This window comes from Synchiropus splendidus, chromosome 8 (assembly GCF_027744825.2).
Source record: "Synchiropus splendidus isolate RoL2022-P1 chromosome 8, RoL_Sspl_1.0, whole genome shotgun sequence".
NCBI classification, from domain to species: Eukaryota; Metazoa; Chordata; class Actinopteri; order Syngnathiformes; family Callionymidae; genus Synchiropus; species Synchiropus splendidus.
Genome location: NC_071341.1, coordinates 24268814 through 24287738, shown reverse-complemented (window position 1 = coordinate 24287738; position 18925 = coordinate 24268814). Strand labels below are relative to the sequence as shown.

The 18925-nt window shown below is 49.4% G+C and overlaps 1 protein-coding gene and 1 long non-coding RNA gene across 4 annotated transcripts; one reads left to right on the top strand and one right to left on the bottom strand.

Moving 5' to 3' along the window:
* Positions 1–4840: 4840 nt before the first annotated feature.
* On the bottom strand, positions 4841–18058 carry LOC128764082 (uncharacterized). The gene is made up of 3 exons (XR_008415712.1): positions 17727–18058; positions 6235–6451; positions 4841–5947 (listed from the first exon to the last, which is right to left on the bottom strand). It is a non-coding gene; the product is annotated as an uncharacterized LOC128764082 (long non-coding RNA).
* Positions 5392–16833, top strand: scn2b (sodium channel, voltage-gated, type II, beta). Of its 3 annotated transcripts, none has more exons than XM_053873529.1 (6): positions 5392–5637; positions 9528–9688; positions 9754–9970; positions 11155–11347; positions 11472–11515; positions 11839–16833. In XM_053873529.1, the coding sequence occupies exons 1-5, from the start codon at positions 5574–5576 to the stop codon at positions 11479–11481; spliced, it is 645 nt and encodes a 214-aa protein (XP_053729504.1). In that variant the 5' UTR covers positions 5392–5573; the 3' UTR covers positions 11482–11515; positions 11839–16833. The 3 variants fall into 3 exon arrangements, with proteins under 3 accessions (XP_053729504.1, XP_053729503.1, XP_053729506.1); XM_053873528.1 differs by having other exon boundaries at positions 11472–11519; XM_053873531.1 differs by lacking the exon at positions 5392–5637 and adding an exon at positions 5648–5755 and having other exon boundaries at positions 11472–11519.
* Positions 18059–18925: the final 867 nt, after the last annotated feature.

Genomic DNA, 18925 nt, shown 5'->3' with positions numbered 1-18925 from the left:
GTGACCACAAGTGAGGCTCAACCCGGTACACACACAGGCCACTTGTCTGGTGTTTGGCGTGTGTCAGAAACAAAGCACGGTTCCCCCTGGGAACCGTGCTTTGAACAAATACAAATACAAATGTGTTCCCTATTTGAAAAGTAGCATTTAACATTTGGCTTGTTCTGATTGATTTCATTTGCTCGTAAGTAAAGCAGTCATGTGAAAATGATGTGAAAACAACCTTCTTTGCCTTGGCGATGGATTGCCGCAGTGCCTTATGGGGCTTGATGTACGACTGGTGCTTTTTCAGTGACAGACACTGTGACATTGTCTTGAGCTAGACTGGTATTGGGGACGGAACGGTTCAGTCATGCTGGCCAAACTTGCAAAGAAAAAAAAAAATAGAGTGATTATTGGAATGTAAAAACAAGATAGTAAGTCGGACTTCCAGGAAACTCAATGAAAGGACTGCAGTCAGGCTTGAGCTCACCACAACTATTTAGTTGGAGACTCTGGTGAAAGTCTGCAGCCCCACGATGCCTGAATGATTCCTCCTCCCTGGGAGTCCACTGCATCTGGGGTTGTCTTTATTAGCACATCAACTCTGCATCGGCTGTCAACAAAGGGCCACTGAATAAACACCAAATGGATTTGCACACACACACAGGCACACACTCATTTCCCCTTGACTAATCTCCAGACAAAGCTGTGAATGTTAGATTTCTCAAATCCTTTTACTTAAGAAGAAAAAGGAAAATCCTCCGAAGAATAAAGCTGGATGATGCATGCGAAGAAAGAGATGCAGAGACGGAGACTTGCCAACTCCTGCTGTGATAGAGGCAGAGTTTGCCAACGTGGCACCTCGGTTCATGTTCAAATCTTTTTCTGCCGTGCGCGTGTCCCTGTGAATGCACGAGTCCCTTGTAGTGTATCTCACTGTACTGGGAAGAGTCCCGGGCCTGTCAGCACATGGTCACAGAGTAGACATCGCTCCTCTTGCCTACATGGGACTCCTCCTGGTCTGATCACGCCTTGTTCTTCACCGTGACGTTACTCGAGACGCAGCCAAATCCTGCGAGTGATAAGATACTCAATCTCTTTTGCACAAAGGCGCATGTCATCACAGTTCCAGAAATACACGTGTTACTGAGTCTTGTTAGGAGGAAAAAAATGAGAGGCTGCCGCTGTTGTCAGCGAACGTTATGGAACACGACGGAAAAGAGCCAAATGAAATGCAAGCATTGCTTGTTCTCATTGGAGAGGACATTGAAAAGTTTGCAGAGCAGTGCGACGTTAGTTAATAGCAACTGACAGCCACCATGATTCAGTGAAGAGATCTTACCGACGTCCTCCCTCCCCCGCCTCGTGCACTCCCAGCTCTCGTGCACTCCCAGGCCGGGAGCTCTCCGCCTGCCTCCCTTAATCTCTGTCCATCACGGTGTGTTTCCACCCCTCATACGCTGCAGATTTAAAGACGTTGAAATGATTATTCTAATTGCTCTGAACTGAAAATATTTTCAAAGTAAATTTGAATCTCATTGAATGTTTTCTCTGCTGCAGTTGTTGAACTGCACGGCTGACAGACGATCTGACAGCAACACTGCCGACAGTGTCGAGAGACATTTGAACAGGAACAGAGAACTGCACTGAACTGAAAGTGTGCACGTGAAAACAGACTGTGTTTTAGCTGTTGCTTATTTGAACATGAAAGAGGATGAAAGCAGGCAGCAAGATGTCAAAGTCATTGTGTGAACTGTTTTGAGCTGTTTACAAAGTTGTTCCTTGGGTTTTTTTATCTGGCAGAGACACACTTATTACACCAGTTATGACACCACTGAAATGGTTTAAGAGTGAGCTCGATGGGTCCACGGTCTTCTGGCCTACCGGTGAGTCAAGGCCCATTGTGGACCAACATCTGTGTAACAAGAGCAGGGAAGTGACGGTTCCATTTGGAGATCAGCAGTGGCGTCGTCTGCGCTGGACCCCAGCAGCTCCATGTGACTGGCAGCTCCTTTAGTCTACCACTGAACACTTGTGTTGCTCCTCCGATGTAACCTTTTACAGTCTATATTTCTCGCTCGGACACCACTGCACAGGGAAACACCACTTTACTCTTGCAACTGCTCCTCAACAATTCAAGCGGGAGCGAGAATTTCCCACAATTCAATATTTACAGGCTGTGATCGTACAGTGCAACACAAATACAATAACCAACACAAAAAAGACACACACCTGCACAGGGAAACTTTGAATTCATTTTTGGAATTAGATGAAATAAAGTCTCATCATAGCGATGGGCCTTATGAAGTTCTACCATCACATAACATGTTTTGCAACAGTGATTCACTCAGTGCGATTCAAGCCTCTCAACAATGCAAGCAGGAATGAGAATTTCCCACAATTCAAAGAGGAGGGCTCAAAGTGCAGGTATGTTAGGTTAGTTAACAGTAGGTGGTAGTTTTCTTTTTCTCTCATGTCATGAGAAGTGTGAACATTGCTTCATTGTGATGGCTTGATGAGGCTTCATGAAAGAGTATCATCACTTTCAGTGCCCACTAGATGGCACTCTCTGCCGTGAAATCTTTGATTTGAACTTTCATGAAGCCTCATCAGGACATCACTCATGAGGAGACATTGGACCACATGGATGACCACATGGGTGACCACATGGATGACCACAGGGACTCTGTTGCTATGAAATGAACCAGCAGCCCTCAGCCTCAGTCCTGTGATGTCCAGACTGACTCAGTGCAGATGACATGTTTCTTCATGTTTGCTGCCACCACGCCGGTCCCGCAGCAAGTGGGCTGCTCTTTGAAAAGTAGCCCAGAAATCATTTGAACCCCGCTGAGAATTTGGCTTCATTTGGCCAAAAATGGCAAAAACTGGACGACGCTCTTAAAAACAAAATAGGGAGGGGCAAAAATGTTCTTCTTCCCGCTGTTGTTGAGTGCCTCCCCATGCCTGAAATAGCTCCGTTGGCAGTGTGTTACCGTGAAGATCCCCAGGCTCCTGATGTCATCCCGCCTATCCACGGTCGTATTGGGTCTCCAGGTCAACTGCTACCGTTTTCACCGGATCAATGGTGCTGATACAAGATCACAGAGAGAAGATGGAGACTTTAATCTGCTCCTATTTCTCACAAATAATAAGACTTATCCGGTGAAAAGGTCATTTTCATCATCCTCGGCTCCTTTCCGAGGGAGGGAATGGCTGATTTCATGGGGATGTGGTCCGCAGGATGACAGACAGAGCAGCACCGCCATCTTCTGGAAGAGTGTAGAGTGCGCGCTCCTCCATGAAGCCGCCGAATGGCACCAATGTCATGAACACATGGTCTCTCCTCTCCTCCCGAGCCGCCGCATCTATGGCACGCATTAGGCTTCACGACCTTGGAAGCAGGGCCACTTTTTCACATGCAGAGATCAATAAACCTTGTACACGCTCACACCAGCATTGGCAACATTGGCTGAAGACTTGCCTGGAGGTTTGGCCTAACACTCACAGTGCTCTCCAGCAAGCATGAGGGAGGGAGGTCTCTTCAGACGACAGCCGGCTCGATTTGATGCGTGGCATCCCGCTGCCTCTTGAGCCAGGCTGCAGGTCCAGAAACCTGCCCAAGCTCTAAGTCTGTCATGGCTCAGACTGACTGGAAAAAAAGTCTCAGTCAACAGCCCAAATGTCAGAGATGTTCCTGAAAAGGAACCTTGTGCTGAGAACTGAAATCCCACGATTCCAAGTGGTCTTGAGTGCATGAGCCATGAGATAGCTTGCGTTCTTTTGGTCATCATTTGTGCCATCCATCACTCTTTGAACTGCCTTTACGTTTTCTCTGCAGAGGCCAGAGCCGAACTCAGTGCGTTCTTTTACCTTTGTCGTGGGGAAGTGACAAAATCAAACAAGTGCTGAATGGTCATTCATTCTTTTTAGTTTTTGTTGCCAATTACTTTTCAATTATTTCTCTCTCTCTCACTCACTGATGACTCAATGTCCAAAACTATTCATACCCCTGTGATCCTGAGACCGATCGATAGCCACAGCTGTGATTTGAAAAAATAACTGAGTATTGAGGCGGGCTACGAATAAAGCTCGGGCCAATGTGAAGATTATTATTCCTAACGTTCTTTAAAAGAACTGCTGAGAATGTGGAAGTACATACAGCAGATCGGAAAATCTGACCAAAGTTCTTTAATCTTGTTGATACTGGATTGAATTGCAATGTTGTGCTGTATTGTTCCGTGCATGAACATCTGTGAGTAGCCCAATGTAGGTTAGGAATGATTCACACCGAGCACTGTCACATGAGCAGTGAGTCCAGGTTTATGGACGATCAAAGGCCACGTTTCAGTACCAACGCTTCTTTCTAAATGTACACGCTTGAAGGGCTTTGGATCATTAGACAGTCGTAATAGTAGTAGTATATGCTAAAGTTTCAGGCCTTTTTGTTTAAAACAATTCTTGAGCACGATCAAACACAACGGAGTGCACAAGTCTGAAGTTTTTCTACTTAAAATCGTGAAATATTTCTTCCACATGAGTCACAGCACATAAAAACAGTTGGGGGTCACGGATATCACACCTGACCCAGTAAAGTACTGTACAGTACAGGAGTGATCAGGTGGCACCCTTCCCTGGCCCTCAGCTGACACTTGGCCTCTCATGTCCTGAGAGCACTTCCCCACGGATGGCAGGATGGAAGGATGGGAGGATGGAAGAATGGGAGGATGGCAGGATGGGAGGATGGGAGGATGGGAGGATGGCAGGATGGAAGGATGGGAGGATGGAAGGATGGGAGGAGGGCAGGATGGAAGGATGGGAGGATGGAAGGATGGGAGGATGGGAGGATGGACGGATGGGAGGATGGAAGGATGGGAAGATGGAAGGATGGGAGGATGGCAGGGCGGAAGGATGCAGGAAGAGAGGAGAGGGAGGGATGGCCCTGGTTATTCTTGTGTTTAGCGGGCTCTTCCTCCCTTTATGTTTGGCGACGTTCTCCTCGCGTCATTGTGGCCCGTGGTTACGCGGTCAATGTCTGTAGCTAAACAGCATAGACTCATTGCAACAACAGTATCGACACGACTACTGTCAAGTTCGGAGAGCACTTGCCACCAGAAAGCTTGATCGTATTTCGTATAACTGCTTCATTATTTTATTTAGTTGACGATGAATCCGCAGATATTACGTCAAACCCTTGGGAACACTGAGGCAAACCTATTTAAAAAAATAGATCGAGAGGGAAAACAAAACAAAAAAACACTCACCTCAAGTGGTCAGTTCTCATTAAATTGTAGCTATATTTGTGCTGTGCTCGCACAGTGTCTTCGTTCGAGTCGTCTTCTATTTATTGACTGCCATCCCACTCCCGCCTCGCCGCCTGCAGCTGACAGTGCCGTGCAACCATAAGACCAATCGTCACCTGGCTACAGACACTGCCAGCCATGTTCTGCCTCTAACACACACGTTTACTGGGGCTTTTTTTGCATTTTAAGGCAACAATAAAGAGCAGGTATTTTTGCTATTTTCATCAAGAGCATTTTTTACAGGTCCGACGCTTTGTAGGAAGCCTCTAGCCCCAGTCCCAGAGCGGGAACATGTCCTCCAGCGCGCGGCGGAGGTGCGGCGGTGTGGAGCTGCTGCTGCTGCTCTCGCTCTCCGGTAAGAAACGACAGTGGCCTGGTCTAGTGGTCCGCCGCTCCGCTCGTGTCCTCCACCGCGCGGCGGAGGAGCGGCGGTGTGGAGCTGCTGCTGCTGCTGCTGCTGCTCTCGCTCTCCGGTAAGAAACGACAGTGGCCTGGTCCAGTGGTCCGCCGCTCCGCTCGTGTCCACCAGCGCGCGGCGGAGGAGCGGCGGTGTGGAGCTGCTGCTCACGCTCTCGCTCTCCGGTAAGAAACGACAGTGGCCTGGTCCAGTGGTCCGCCGCTCCGCTCGTGGATGCATCCCTCGTCTCCTCATACGATCCGTGTGCCTGCGAGAGAAAGACAAGGGGGGAGGGAGGCGGATGATGATGAAAACATCACAGTTCACCATCTTGGTTCCTGGTATCAGTCGCTGCTCTCCCACGAACTGAGTGGGACGGTGCTGTCGAGGCCTGCACCAGGAGAGCAGCGGGCTGATGTGCTTGAGGTCACAGCTGACTGAAGAGAGATCCCGGGTGTGACCCAGACACAGTCACCTGGCTGTAAACGCCTCTGACTGTGGCTTCAGTCTGGCCTGTGGTCATGAACACATGGCTGAGCACCAGCTCTGACTCACTTTGCCTCTTCAGCTGGACTCCTGGAGTTCCCTTCAGTCACAGCATGACTGACAGCTGCAGTGACTGCGGGTCGATCTGTCTGCGTCGCATGTCGTGAAGGTCCCGTGTGTCTGGCCAGTTGGGGCTTCAGAAGGTGTCGAATGAGTGGATGAGATTTTGTCCGCCGACCGTGGTCTCAAACATCGGTGTAGCCCAGACTCCCGTCCATGCGTCCACCTGAGAAGAGTGCCAGTCTGAACCACCTTTCCGTGAACATCATTGGCTGTTACAGACAGTGACAAGTGACTCTCAGTCGCGCTGGTTCACGTACAGTGTGTGTCTCACCGTATTGTGTCATATCAAACATGAAAGAATCGGCAAACAACAACAACAAATGTTTGCTGCTAAAAGTCATGATATCATCTTCGCTGTGCTCAACCGGAGCTGAGTCTTTGACCACTCGCAACCAAGGGGCGTGGCGGGAGAAACGCACTTCTGAAATCCTTACAATTCATCTTTGAATCGTTCAGACGACCCTTCCGGATCTGGGCCCGGGGCCTGGAGTTTGAGGCTGGCCACGGCGCTGCTGCGGTGAGCAGTGAGAGATGGCAGCTCTGAGAGCTCGTGCATCTGTCAGGCGACCCCGGGGCTGATCTGGGATCAGATGGACACATTCATTATTAACTCGCTGCACTCAGAGCCGGCCGCAGAGGCACATGGTATTTCAAGAAGACGCGACGAGTGCAACTCTTACTGGCCCCATTTGACACTGCAATGCAGGCCATGCATGTTGTTTTTATTTGTAACAACAATATGGCGTCAGTCAAAACGAAGGATATCGTTGTGGTATGGTGATTAGACGCTAGAGGGCAGCAGCACACAGCAGCTGCCTCAATGATGAGCAGAGAAGTGGCGTAAATCCACTGAGGTAGGCGTTTGACTGACACCCTGTGGAGCAAAGATACATCCTTCCATTCAACATCTCGTTTGACAGTCACTGTTAGTGTGCAGACTTCCCAGTTTCAGTCCTGAAACACCTTTCCCTGGGTGCTGATGGAGGACTCCTCTCTCATGCACGTCCAGAGTCCAGTCACTGTACGAACACGCCCCACCCTCCCATTCAGGGCTCGACGCAGAGAGACACAGATGTCACTGAGGTGTTCATCACAGGCGTCCACGATGTGTCCGTGCTGCAGCGTGTTATGACGTGACGTCGCTCAGCTGGGGCCACACGCTCCCAGCTGACCTCGCCGGAAACGGTGGGAACCCTCAGTGTTTTGTTCTTTACGCCGTTGCCACTGGCTGGAAGGGTCACAAAACTGAGGAGTAGTGAAGAGGGCCGCTGCAGTCCCGGGCTGCTCTCTAGACTGGGGACCAGCCAGGAGGACTGTGGTGGCCCGCCTGTCTCACCCCCTCCAGGACACAGCTCCTTCAGTTGAGGGCTGCTCCACCCTCGCTAGACAGCAGAGCCCTTTTTATTTATGATTTATAGTCTATCTATTTATACATTTGTCATTTCTGTACTGATCTATGTATTATCTACTGACTTGTTTTTGCTGACATTTTATTTATCTTGCCATAGTTGTTTACATGTGGTGGGTTGCTTGTTTGTTTTTTTCTGATGCTTCATGGACGACTTTTAAGTTTGTTGTGCCTGTCTGATCTGTCTTTGAGATGCGTCAGTGTCTGTGTTGTCATTGGCTGCAGTGACATTTCCCCACTTTTCCTTTGGAAAATGGACGAGAAAGGGTTGAAAGGTTTTTGACCAAGGTGTGATGGGGTGGACATAGATGGTGAGGGACGGACGGAGGGGCAGAGAGAGGGAGGAGTTGCTGATGCTGCTTCACTGCAGCATTTTATCAGGTTGCAGGTTTCACTCTCCCTCCCTCCCTCCCTCTCTCCCTCCCTCTCTCTCTCTCTATGCATCTGCCTCTGTTGCTCACCAGACGCAGGAGTGCTGAGTCAGCAGAAGCCTCTATGTGGCATCTATGCGCTGTAGCATACAAATGTGTTGATGGTTTATGATGGTGCAAAAGACGCGTCCCTTTTGTCGGGATGACATTGACACAGCACCGTTAGCTAACTCAAAGCACGCTGTCTATCTGCCCGTGCGTGGAATGTGAGGAGCAGCGTCCACATCTGATGAGTCGGAGAAAAGTGGTGGCGAGAAATGACGGCGAGCTCTGGTGTAGATGATAGACACAGACAGTGAGTGGGGGTTTCACAAGGTGCATGAGGTTGTGTGAGTGTATGGTGCAGAGAGGCAGGCAGGCAAGCCTGTGGAGTGGTGCAGCACAAGTGGGATGGGAGCCAGAAACACCCGACTGCAGTTGCGAGAATGGTGCAGAGTCCCGTTGCACGCACGCGCGCGGACACACGCACACACACACACGCACGCACTTCAACAGAATCATGGAGGGAGAGAGAGCCACAGAGTTTGGTCTGAAGGTTTAAAGCCAGAATGTCACATAAAGAAGTGGACGTTGGGACGAGAACCCTTGCCGGAAGGCTTGTAGCATCAAACGTGAATGTAAAGTCTGAAGTTGAAAACGGATTCGGAACTGTTTGGTGCAGCCATTGAACTTTTGTGTCGTTCATTCTGTCATTTTTCCTTCACTTTTTCTTGCGTCTCAATCAATACCTGTCTGTCTGTCAGTCTTTGCTCTTTATTGAATATATTTTTAGATGCCCTTTATTTGTCCTGCAGTGGGGAAATTCACCCTGTCACAGCAGTCAATCATAAGAATGACTCAAAAAATACCCGAGACATGAAAGATACACTACAAACATCAAGGCTGTCCACAGAGCATCAGCCGACACAAAAACAAAACGGCTATCGAACAACACAAGACCGATGAATAACTTCCCGTAGTATAGAAACAAAGTATAAGTCAATCATCAACAGTATTTGACCTGAATGAATGAATTCCCAATGAGCCAATGATGATGATATGAAAGGCTGGCGAAGGCAATCTACCTCACCTCAGCTGACTACAGTTGTAGACTCATGTTATTCTGAATGCCTGAAGTCCTCTGTTGTTTTTGCATGTGTTTATTGTTACTGGCTGGTAAAGCACCTCTGCCAAGCCACTCATTTAAACCCATATTTTGTTTGCCACCCAGGATTCATCATGGAGCAATATGAATCATTGTTTATTTCGATTACATGATTCTTGTCTTTCTAGTTGCCTTTCATTTGGAATATAGCGATACACAGTGTAGCGATGAGCTCCACGGGACAGCAGTATTAGCATGACACACGCACGAGCTGACCAGTAAACTGAAACTGAGATTGAATTCTCCCTTATTCCAGGCTGTTCGGCGATGGACGTTATCGTTCCGAGCTCTATAAATGCACTGAATGGAACAACAGTCAAAATCCCATGCACGTTCACCTCCTGCTACAAGATGGACGTCACCAGGTTTGCCATGAACTGGACTTATCAAGAGTCAAGCAACGACACGGAGGAGACGGTATGAGGGTTCAGCAGCCGCGGCACGAGTGGGACGTGTCTCACAGGGAGTTCACTCTCTTCCAGGTGATGTCGTACTACAAGAAGAAAGGGATGGTGGCGCTGCAGACCAACCCGTTTGGTGAAAGAGTCATGTTTGCCGGGAACCTGGATAAAAACGACCTCTCCATCACGCTGTCGGATGTCCAGCTGGAGGATGAGGGTATTTTCAACTGCTACGTGAGGAATCCTCCAGATCGAGTGCAGGGACACGGGATCATACACCTGAAAGTTGTGACTGAGTGTAAGCCACCGTTCAATTCATCTTAGTTTCTGCGTCGTCAGAACGTAGGTCTGCAGTTGGTATCAAGGGATTCCTTCTGCCCGAGCACTTCCTCCAGCTCCTCTCAGGTCAGCTGAGAGACTTGATCTCTTGTCGGACAGAGACCAAGACCTATGAGGGGCTGGAGGCCATGGCTGAGGCCAAACTGACTCGAGAGGAGCGTTTGGCCTGCCTGGGCCTTGTTCTTAGTTGAGGTCTTGGCCTTGGTCGTGGTCTTGGTCGTGGCCTTGGCTGTGGCCTTGGCCTTGGTCGTGGCCTTGGCTGTGGCCTTGGTCTTGGTCTTGGTCTTGGTCTTGGTCTTGGTCGTGGCCTTGGTTGTGGCCTTGGTTGTGGCCTTGGTTGTGGTCTTGGCCGTGGCCTTGGCTGTGGCCTTGGCCTTGGTCGTGGCCTTGGCTGTGGCCTTGGTCTTGGTCTTGGTCTTGGTCTTGGTCTTGGTCGTGGCCTTGGTTGTGGCCTTGGTTGTGGCCTTGGTTGTGGTCTTGGCCGTGGCCTTGGTCGTGGCCTTGGTCTTGGTCTTGGTCGTGGTCTTGGCCTTAACCTTGGTCGTGGTTGTGGCCTTGGTCTTGGTCGTGGCCTTGGTCTTGGTCGTGGCCTTGGCCTTGGTCTTGGTCTTGGTCTTGGTCGTGGCCTTGGTCTTGGTCGTGGCCTTGGCCTTGGTCGTGGCCTTGGCCGTGGCCTTGGTCGTGCCGGGTCTCAACGCGGCGTACCACACCATTTTATACTGTCTTTTCTCCTCCGAACTACTGAGTGTTGATCTGCATGAAAGGAAAAAGCTAAACACGTATTGGTAATTGTTTTGATGAATTGATCAGAACGTGTCAGTGTGACGCTAGACTCCGCCCCCGCGACCTTGCTGAAGGAGCGACAAGGACATTAAAAGGCAATCGCCCCCGTGTTCAGCGTTGATATTTCCGTACCTGTGCCTCTGTCTGCCAGAGCATTGACATGGGTGATGAGTCAGCCTTTGACTTATTAATGGCCAACAAATGCTTGAACGTGGTCTCGCTGCATCTCCCTCAGAAGTGCGCACACAAGCAGCTGGCCAACTCAGCAGCACTTTCCTCTCCACTCTGCTTAATCAGCCCTGCAGAGCTTTTAGTGCTTCGCTCGGTGGCCACGTTAACCCTCTCCTGTCATGTGCTCAGTGCCTCCTCCGAGAGACTCCACCATCGCAGTTGCAATAGGGGCATCGGTGGGCGGAGCCTTGGCGCTGCTCATCCTCTCCATGGTGGTGGTGAAGTGCCTCCGTCGACACATGAAGCCAGAACTGATAGCAGAGGAGAAGACGGAGGAGGAGGGGAAGCTGGACCCGGATGTTGTGGCCGAAGAGGGAACCAAGTAAGTTCAACGACAACCAGCAGTTCCACATTCATGAGCTTTTGGAAGGGGCCAAGCGTCATGAAGACCAGCCTGCTGACCCAGCAGCTGCCCGCTGATCCTTGGTTTTGGCTTGTGTTTCCAGGCAAGCGTAAGCCAGAGGAGCCGCGACTGACTTTCAACACATCAGTAGGTGATTGACAATGTCCAGCCCAGTCACATGTGTACATTTTCAATGGTGAGCATGGCGTCATCGTGTCCCACTGGTTCATCGTTTCTCGTCGCCATTGCCACAAGAATCCAAACGACTGAAGGAAACAGCGAGCAGGCCCGCCCTATAGCCAGGAGCATGGATTTGCATTGTCCTGGAAAGCTGTGAGCGAACAGCTGCGTATGTTATTTTTATGTGGCCCAGATTACTTTACCTGCAGGTTCTACCTCAAGAGACCTTTATTCATGGAGGGTTTATCCAAGCGAGCTTGTGAGTTATTCTCTGCTCTCTTCTCTTTCAGACATCTGCTTTCCCGACCTGCGGGACCGAACCAGTTCCATCCATCTCTCTGCATGTGTGAAGAACGAGGGACGCAAGGGTCCATGTGCTGCGTGTGTGCCTGTCGTGTGTGTGTGTGTGTGTGAGAGAGTTTCTAAGCATATTTAAAATGAACCAGGGAAGTCTTCTTTTTATTCCAAGTTGACGTCTTCCCATGAGGAGAACATGGAGTGCACTCAACCACAGGGACGTGTGTCAAGCCACTGGCCATCCTCTATCATCTTTAATTCCAAGCCTTGGTGAGGCAATCTGTCGCAGAGTCTCTCCACATTTTTGGCTCCTTTGTTCCAGTTCACTGCCATGAACATCAGTACAAGCGCAAGTATGAGGCGGCGACGTGAGAGATGAACCAACCAACCAACTATAGTAGTAGAGACTTGATAGAGCAGGGCTCCAGGTGTGTTCACTGTGATTTAGGTTGAAGTCACGCCTTCGAGGACGTCAAGCCGTCATGAAAAAAGCAAGTTAGATTATTCGATATTGCTAATTTTGCATTTCAAGTGTCTAATGGAAGTTTCTAATTGATGTCAATAGGTCTAATTTATTTTGTTACTTTAAATGACATGAATTGATTTGTTTTTGAAAGGGTGTTGGGATTGCTCCTCTGGTGACTCATGGGTTCACCCGAGAGTCACCAGAGGAGCAGGCACTGGAACTGGAACCTGGAGTGAAACAAGGCCAAGGCCTGCCACTTCAGCTGAACGCATCCCCTTCCTGAGCACTGACTCTTCAACGTTCATTCACCGTCATTTTAGAGTTTCTCGTCAAGCAACATTGACTCAGTAACGACACCACGTGTTGCACTGCTGTTGCTCAAGTGGGGCTCCACTCAGATTACACATTAAATGTTCAACTTCATAATATTGTGATGAGAAAAAAAAGAAACACAAGGAAGGTATACGAATAACAACCGTGTTTGCAAATGTTATTATTGTTGAAACAGCGGGACATGCCTCGTGCCGTCACGGTCACTGACCGTGTAAATAACCGCATCGGTTGAACATGACAGCCGGCTTGCAAACTGTACCTTTAGTGTTGCTGTCTACATTCCACTTCCCCCAGTCCATAGATAGTTTCAAGCCTCCAGCTGAAGACCAACAACAAATAGAATTCACAATCACATTGTATTTGTGATACATGCACTTTGAATATCTGTGAAGGTAGAAAGATGTAAAGCATATTTGCCATCTGTATTTCCAAAGCTATGCCTCTATATGTTGTTTTGCACATTGACGTCCTGTACATTGGTATATAATCAGACTGAGCATGTGCACTTGCTGGACAGCGGTCGAGGGAAAGACGTCGTGAAGGTGATGTACTCCTGTGTTGCTGAGACGTGGCATGGCGGTCGTATGGACCACTGTCGGAATGTTTGAAATATGAAACGCATGCGATGGGACAAATTCATGAATGTTTGACTGACAGGCCTCCTGTTTCACAAGTAACGTGTCAGTGACACACTGTCCCGAGGGCGGGCATTGCATCATTAGTGTGTGTCCTTACTCCGGAATGTATAGAGGATTTTGTCATGATCTTTCATTTTTCTTTCTTCTTTGTTTCGTGTCAGTGTAAACAGCCGCACTGCAAGGTTCTGCTCTGTTCTACTGCAGCTTTATCCGCTGTTTTTAACAAGGTAAATGGAGGTATTTTGGGAAACTTGTCTGTGTTTTGAACAGATATCAACTTTTTGAATATTCAGATCAACATGCCAGTTCACTACCGGCCTGTGTTGCATGGCACAAGCCTGGGGGGGTTTATGGCTTCAACTTGTCCAGACAGGAAGTCATTCAAAGAGAAGTATTCTGTATTTGGTCAATTTAGAGTTTGAATTACATTTTGGCTCTTTGGTTAGCATGACACGACAGTAACCCGTCACGTCAGCACAGTGACGCTTCACTGACGCGAAACTTTGGTTAGCATGACACGACAGTAACCTGTCACGTCAGCACAGTGACGCTTCACTGACGCGAAACTTTGGTTAGCATGACACGACAGTAACCCTTCACTTCAGCACAGTGACGCTTCACTGACGTGAAACTTTGGTTAGCATGACACGACAGTAACCTGTCACTTCAGCACAGTGACGCTTCACTGAGGCGACACTTTGGTTAGCATGACACGACAGTAACCTGTCACGTCAGCACAGTGACGCTTCACTGACGCGAAACTTTGGTTAGCATGACACGACAGTAACCCTTCACTTCAGCACAGTGACGCTTCACTGACGCGACACTTTGGTTAGCATGACACGACAGTAACCCGTCACGTCAGCACAGTGACGCTTCACTGACGCGAAACTTTGGTTAGCATGACACAACAGTAACCCGTCACGTCAGCACAGTGACGCTTCACTGACGCGACACTTTGGTTAGCATGACACGACAGTAACCCGTCACGTCAGCACAGTGACACTTCACTGACGCGACACTTTGGTTAGCATGACACGACAGCAACCCTTCACTTCAGCACAGTGACGCTTCACTGACCCGACACTTTGGTTAGCATGACACGACAGCAACCCTTCACTTCAGCACAGTGACGCTTCACTGAGGCGACACTTTGGTTAGCATGACACGACAGCAACCCTTCACTTCAGCACAGTGACGCTTCACTGAGGCGACACTTTGGTTAGCATGACACGACAGTGACCCTTCACTTCAGCACAGTGATGCTTCACTGAGGCGAAACTTTGGTTAGCATGACTCGACAGTAACCCTTCACTTCAGCACAGTGACGCTTCACTGAGGCGACACTTTGGTTAGCATGACACGACAGCAACCCTTCACTTCAGCACAGTGACGCTTCACTGAGGCGAAACTTTGGTTAGCATGACACGGCAGTAACCCGTCACTTCAGGACAGTGACGCTTCACTGAGGCGAAACTTTGGTTAGCATGACTCGACAGTAACATGTCACTTCAGCGCAGTGAAGGTTCACTGACGCGACACTTTGGTTAGCATGACACGACAGTAACCCTTCACTTCAGCGCAGTGACGCTTCACTGGCGCGAAACTTTGGTTAGCATGACACGACAGTAACCCGTCACTTCAGGACAGTGACGCTTCACTGAGGCGAAACTTTGGTTAGCATGACTCGACAGTAACATGTCACTTCAGCACAGTGAAGGTTCACTGACGCGACACTTTGGTTAGCATGACACGACAGTAACCCTTCACTTCAGCGCAGTGACGCTTCACTGGCGCGAAACTTTGGTTAGCATGACACGACAGTAACCCGTCACGTCAGCACAGTGACGCTTCACTTACACGACACTTTGGTCAGCATGACACGACAGTAACCCGTCACGTCAGCACAGTGACGCTTCACTTACACGACACTTTGGTCAGCATGACACGACAGTAACCCTTCACTTCAGCACAGTGACGCTTCACTGAGGCGACACTTTGGTTAGCATGACACGACATTAACCCTTCACTTCAGCACAGTGACGCTTCACTGAGGCGACACTTTGGTTAGCATGACACGACAGTAACTCTTCACGTCAGCACAGTGACGCTTCACTGAGGCGACACTTTGGTTAGCATGACACGACAGTAACTCTTCACTTCAGCACAGTGACGCTTCACTGACGCGAAACTTTGGTTAGCATGACACGACAGTAACCCTTCACTTCAGCACAGTGATGCTTCACTGACGCGAAACTTTGGTTAGCATGACACGACAGTAACCCTTCACTTCAGCACAGTGACGCTTCACTGAGGCGACACTTTGGTTAGCATGACATGACAGCAACCCTTCACTTCAGCACAGTGACGCTTCACTGAGGCGACACTTTGGTTAGCATGACACGACAGTAACCCTTCACTTCAGCACAGTGACGCTTCACTGATGCGACACTTTGGTTAGCATGACACGACAGTAACCCTTCACTTCAGCACAGTGACGCTTCACTGAGGCGAAACTTTGGTTAGCATGACACGACAGCAACCCTTCACTTCAGCACAGTGACGCTTCACTGAGGCGACACTTTGGTTAGCATGACACGACAGTAACATGTCACTTCAGGACAGTGACGCTTCACTAACACCACTCTTCACTGTTGCAGTACTTTACTGACTTGGTAACGTGACACTTTGGTTAAAACGATGTGCCGATCATTTGCTGATGCGACACCCGTGCAATACATCGTATCAGGGGGTTATAACGAATAATGGGTGGATGAGGCTTCGTAAAACATTTTCAGCGCTCAGTAGATGCCACGCTCTGTTTAACAGTTATGTCTGGTTTCAAGATTTCAGAACAAAGAGCGCCATCTCGTGAGCTGTGAAAATGAGGACAAGCCTCATGAGTCCATCACAGGTTTAGCCATCGACACAATACTGATTTCTTAACTCAAAATGGCCTGTGAGATGGATGAAATGGGTCTATTTCTCCCACAGTCCTTGGGCGCAGCTCAAGCTGGTCTGTCTCTGCTCAGCCCGCAGTGGCGACTCTCCACCCAGGATACAATGAATTCAAGTCAGTTCATGCTCACCAAAGTTAGGCCAAGCTCGTCGTCTTGTTTTCGCTCCGCGTCCTCCATTCTGGCCTCAGTGTCCTTCCAGCTCTGCGTCACACAGGACTGAATGTGGGCTGCGAGCAATAACCCTCCGTCCCAGGGACGGTGCGTGCACGGTGGGGAGGGCAAGAGCTTTTGCAGTGCTGCATGATTGTACGTACAGAAAGAGAAGCACATTTCAATGAGAAGTGAAATCATTCACACATTTTACTGACTGTGGAACTCTGTGATTCCGTGTACTTCTGTTCTGAAACTGTGAAATATTGTGCATGCGTTTTTAGAGGGTTCAGACTCACAATGCCAACGGCCAGTCCAGCGACCTTCCTGCCAGTGTGAGTTTATGTATGCTGTTTTGGATCTTCCACCAACAGCCAACCAAGCACCTCGTAGCTCTCACCTCAACCATTTAGCAACATCACATTTCTCAATAAATTGAGCACCAGAATTCCTGCGGTGACTGTGTGCCTTGCTTTCATCACCATTGAGCTGTGGAAGATCCGGCGTGAGTGAGGCGTAGAGCAGAGCGACAGTGGCACGTGGTTTGGCGCTGAGCTAAAGTTGCGTTTTGAAATGCCACAACCGACGTCTGACACACCAGTCACTCTTGTTTTCATTAACCAACAGTCTCCGCGGCGCTACTCTGCATCTCTCTCCAGCCGCCGCTTTGGCAGGGCGACTGCTGGTGCCACGTCCGGCTCAGTTGAACCCGTCGGCCATTTTTGCAGTTCTGGCCGGTCATTCAACGTGAACGGAGCAGCCAAACATCTGGCATTCTGTTTGGATGCTTGGGATTTGACTACTGATGGTAAATTGGACATGAAAAACTGAATCAGAGCTCAGATCATCATTGATTAATATGAAGAAAATATCTGAAGATTATGATTTGTGAAAGGAATAGGATCAGCACCGTTATCCTGAACTGGAGCATTTGAGGGCCGTACACGAGAGAAGGTTTGCGCCTCAGCCATAGTTAATGTGGGACTCCTCTTGGTGCTGCACTGAGCAGACGGCCCTGTGGTCTGCTGGTGTCCTGTTACCCCAGTATTGACTTCACAAAATGCATTCTGCTCATACAGGATGATTCATCATAAATGATGTTCACCAACGGGTTACGTCCAACATCGCCCAACACAAACGTCCCAAGCATTTCCGTAACATTGTACACTGTGGTACATGTTGGAAGTCATGCGTTGACTACCTGAGCTGGTTGCAGAACACAGACAGGAGCACGGTCGGTGAATACATGGATACACATGCTCCATGAGCCAACCTTCGGCACGTGTCGGTCAGATGAGAGCACATTCAACACTCTGAACTTAAACGGGACTCACCTTGGCGTGTCCGTTCCTCCACTCAGGGGTGGACAGATTGAAAAGAAGCACACATCTGATTGAAGGGAGGGGGGGAAAAAACGGCCCACATGGATCAGAGTAAGAACCTTAAAAAGTGTTCAGATGAACGAGAGGGTAGGCAAGGACAGACGAAAGCCGAGGAAGAGACGGGCCGGTGTGACTTGTCCTCCACACAGCATGCTCAGTGAAATCTGCTCACCCACCGGCTGGTGCAGAAGAAGGGAGGGAGGAAGCGAGTGAGACTCGGAGGGGGGAGGTGGGGCGCGGGTCAAAGTGCGAGGTAAGAAGAGGCTTCATGGTGGAAGCTCCGAGTTGCTTGGGTCTGATCAAGCCTCACTGCAGCATTTCCCATCCCCGGCTGTCATCCTTCTCCCCCCTCCCCCCGGCCCCTGTCATTTCTCCCACCTTATGTCCTCTTCCCCCCCCCCGCCCCATCACGTCTTTGCTTCCTCTTCCCTTTCAACCCTCTCCCTACCTCTTGGTCCCTTACAGGCTGCTCTCATCAATGTAATGTCCTCCTTTGTCCCGCCTCGAGCCCACGCGCCACGTCCAAGGTCACCCTGTCCACCAGCAGGTGTGTGTGTGTGTGTGTGTTGCCACGTGCATCTATTTATTTGCTGGGAATGCAAAGGCATATGTCTGCGGATGATTGTCTCCTTCCATTTGAAATCACGCATACATTTACCTCGGATTCCATCGCAGAAGATAAGCACACTTGCATTTGCAGGTAGCGTTTGTAATTGCCCGTGTGCACCATCCACCTGAACACGTGAACCAGGTTTCAGTGTGTTGCATTTGCACAGGAATTACTGCAGGAGGAGCCCCTGGAAAGGTCGCCAGTCCATTCTGCGGAGGAAAAGGGACATTTACAAGCAAATGAGTTCTATCCAAATGGATTGAGAAAATGAAGATGTTTCCTTTTCAAGTGGGTAAATAAATGGTTGGCTAAATAATGGTTAAAATCGCACCAACGAAAGGAAGATACGGCAGATGGAACACGATCCCAGCCATCTGAGCTTCAGTTTCCAACGTCGTCAAAGTGCTTCTTCAAGCAACGTTGTAATGAGTGACTGCCCTCCCTATAGATCAGGGGCGAGTGGGAGTCTACTTCCCACATGTCCTTGAGGCAAATGTTTGGTGCAGGGGCTCGCAGCTCTGCGCAGGCCTGACATTGGTGA

Coding starts and splice junctions, on each gene's coding strand:
- scn2b (XM_053873529.1), top strand. CDS start 5,574: ATGTCCTCCAGCGCGCGGCGGAGGTGCGGCGGTGTGGAGCTGCTGCTG. Junction 9,689..9,753: donor GCAACGACACGGAGGAGACG/GTATGAGGGTTC, acceptor ACTCTCTTCCAG/GTGATGTCGTACTACAAGAA. Junction 9,971..11,154: donor CCTGAAAGTTGTGACTGAGT/GTAAGCCACCGT, acceptor TCATGTGCTCAG/TGCCTCCTCCGAGAGACTCC.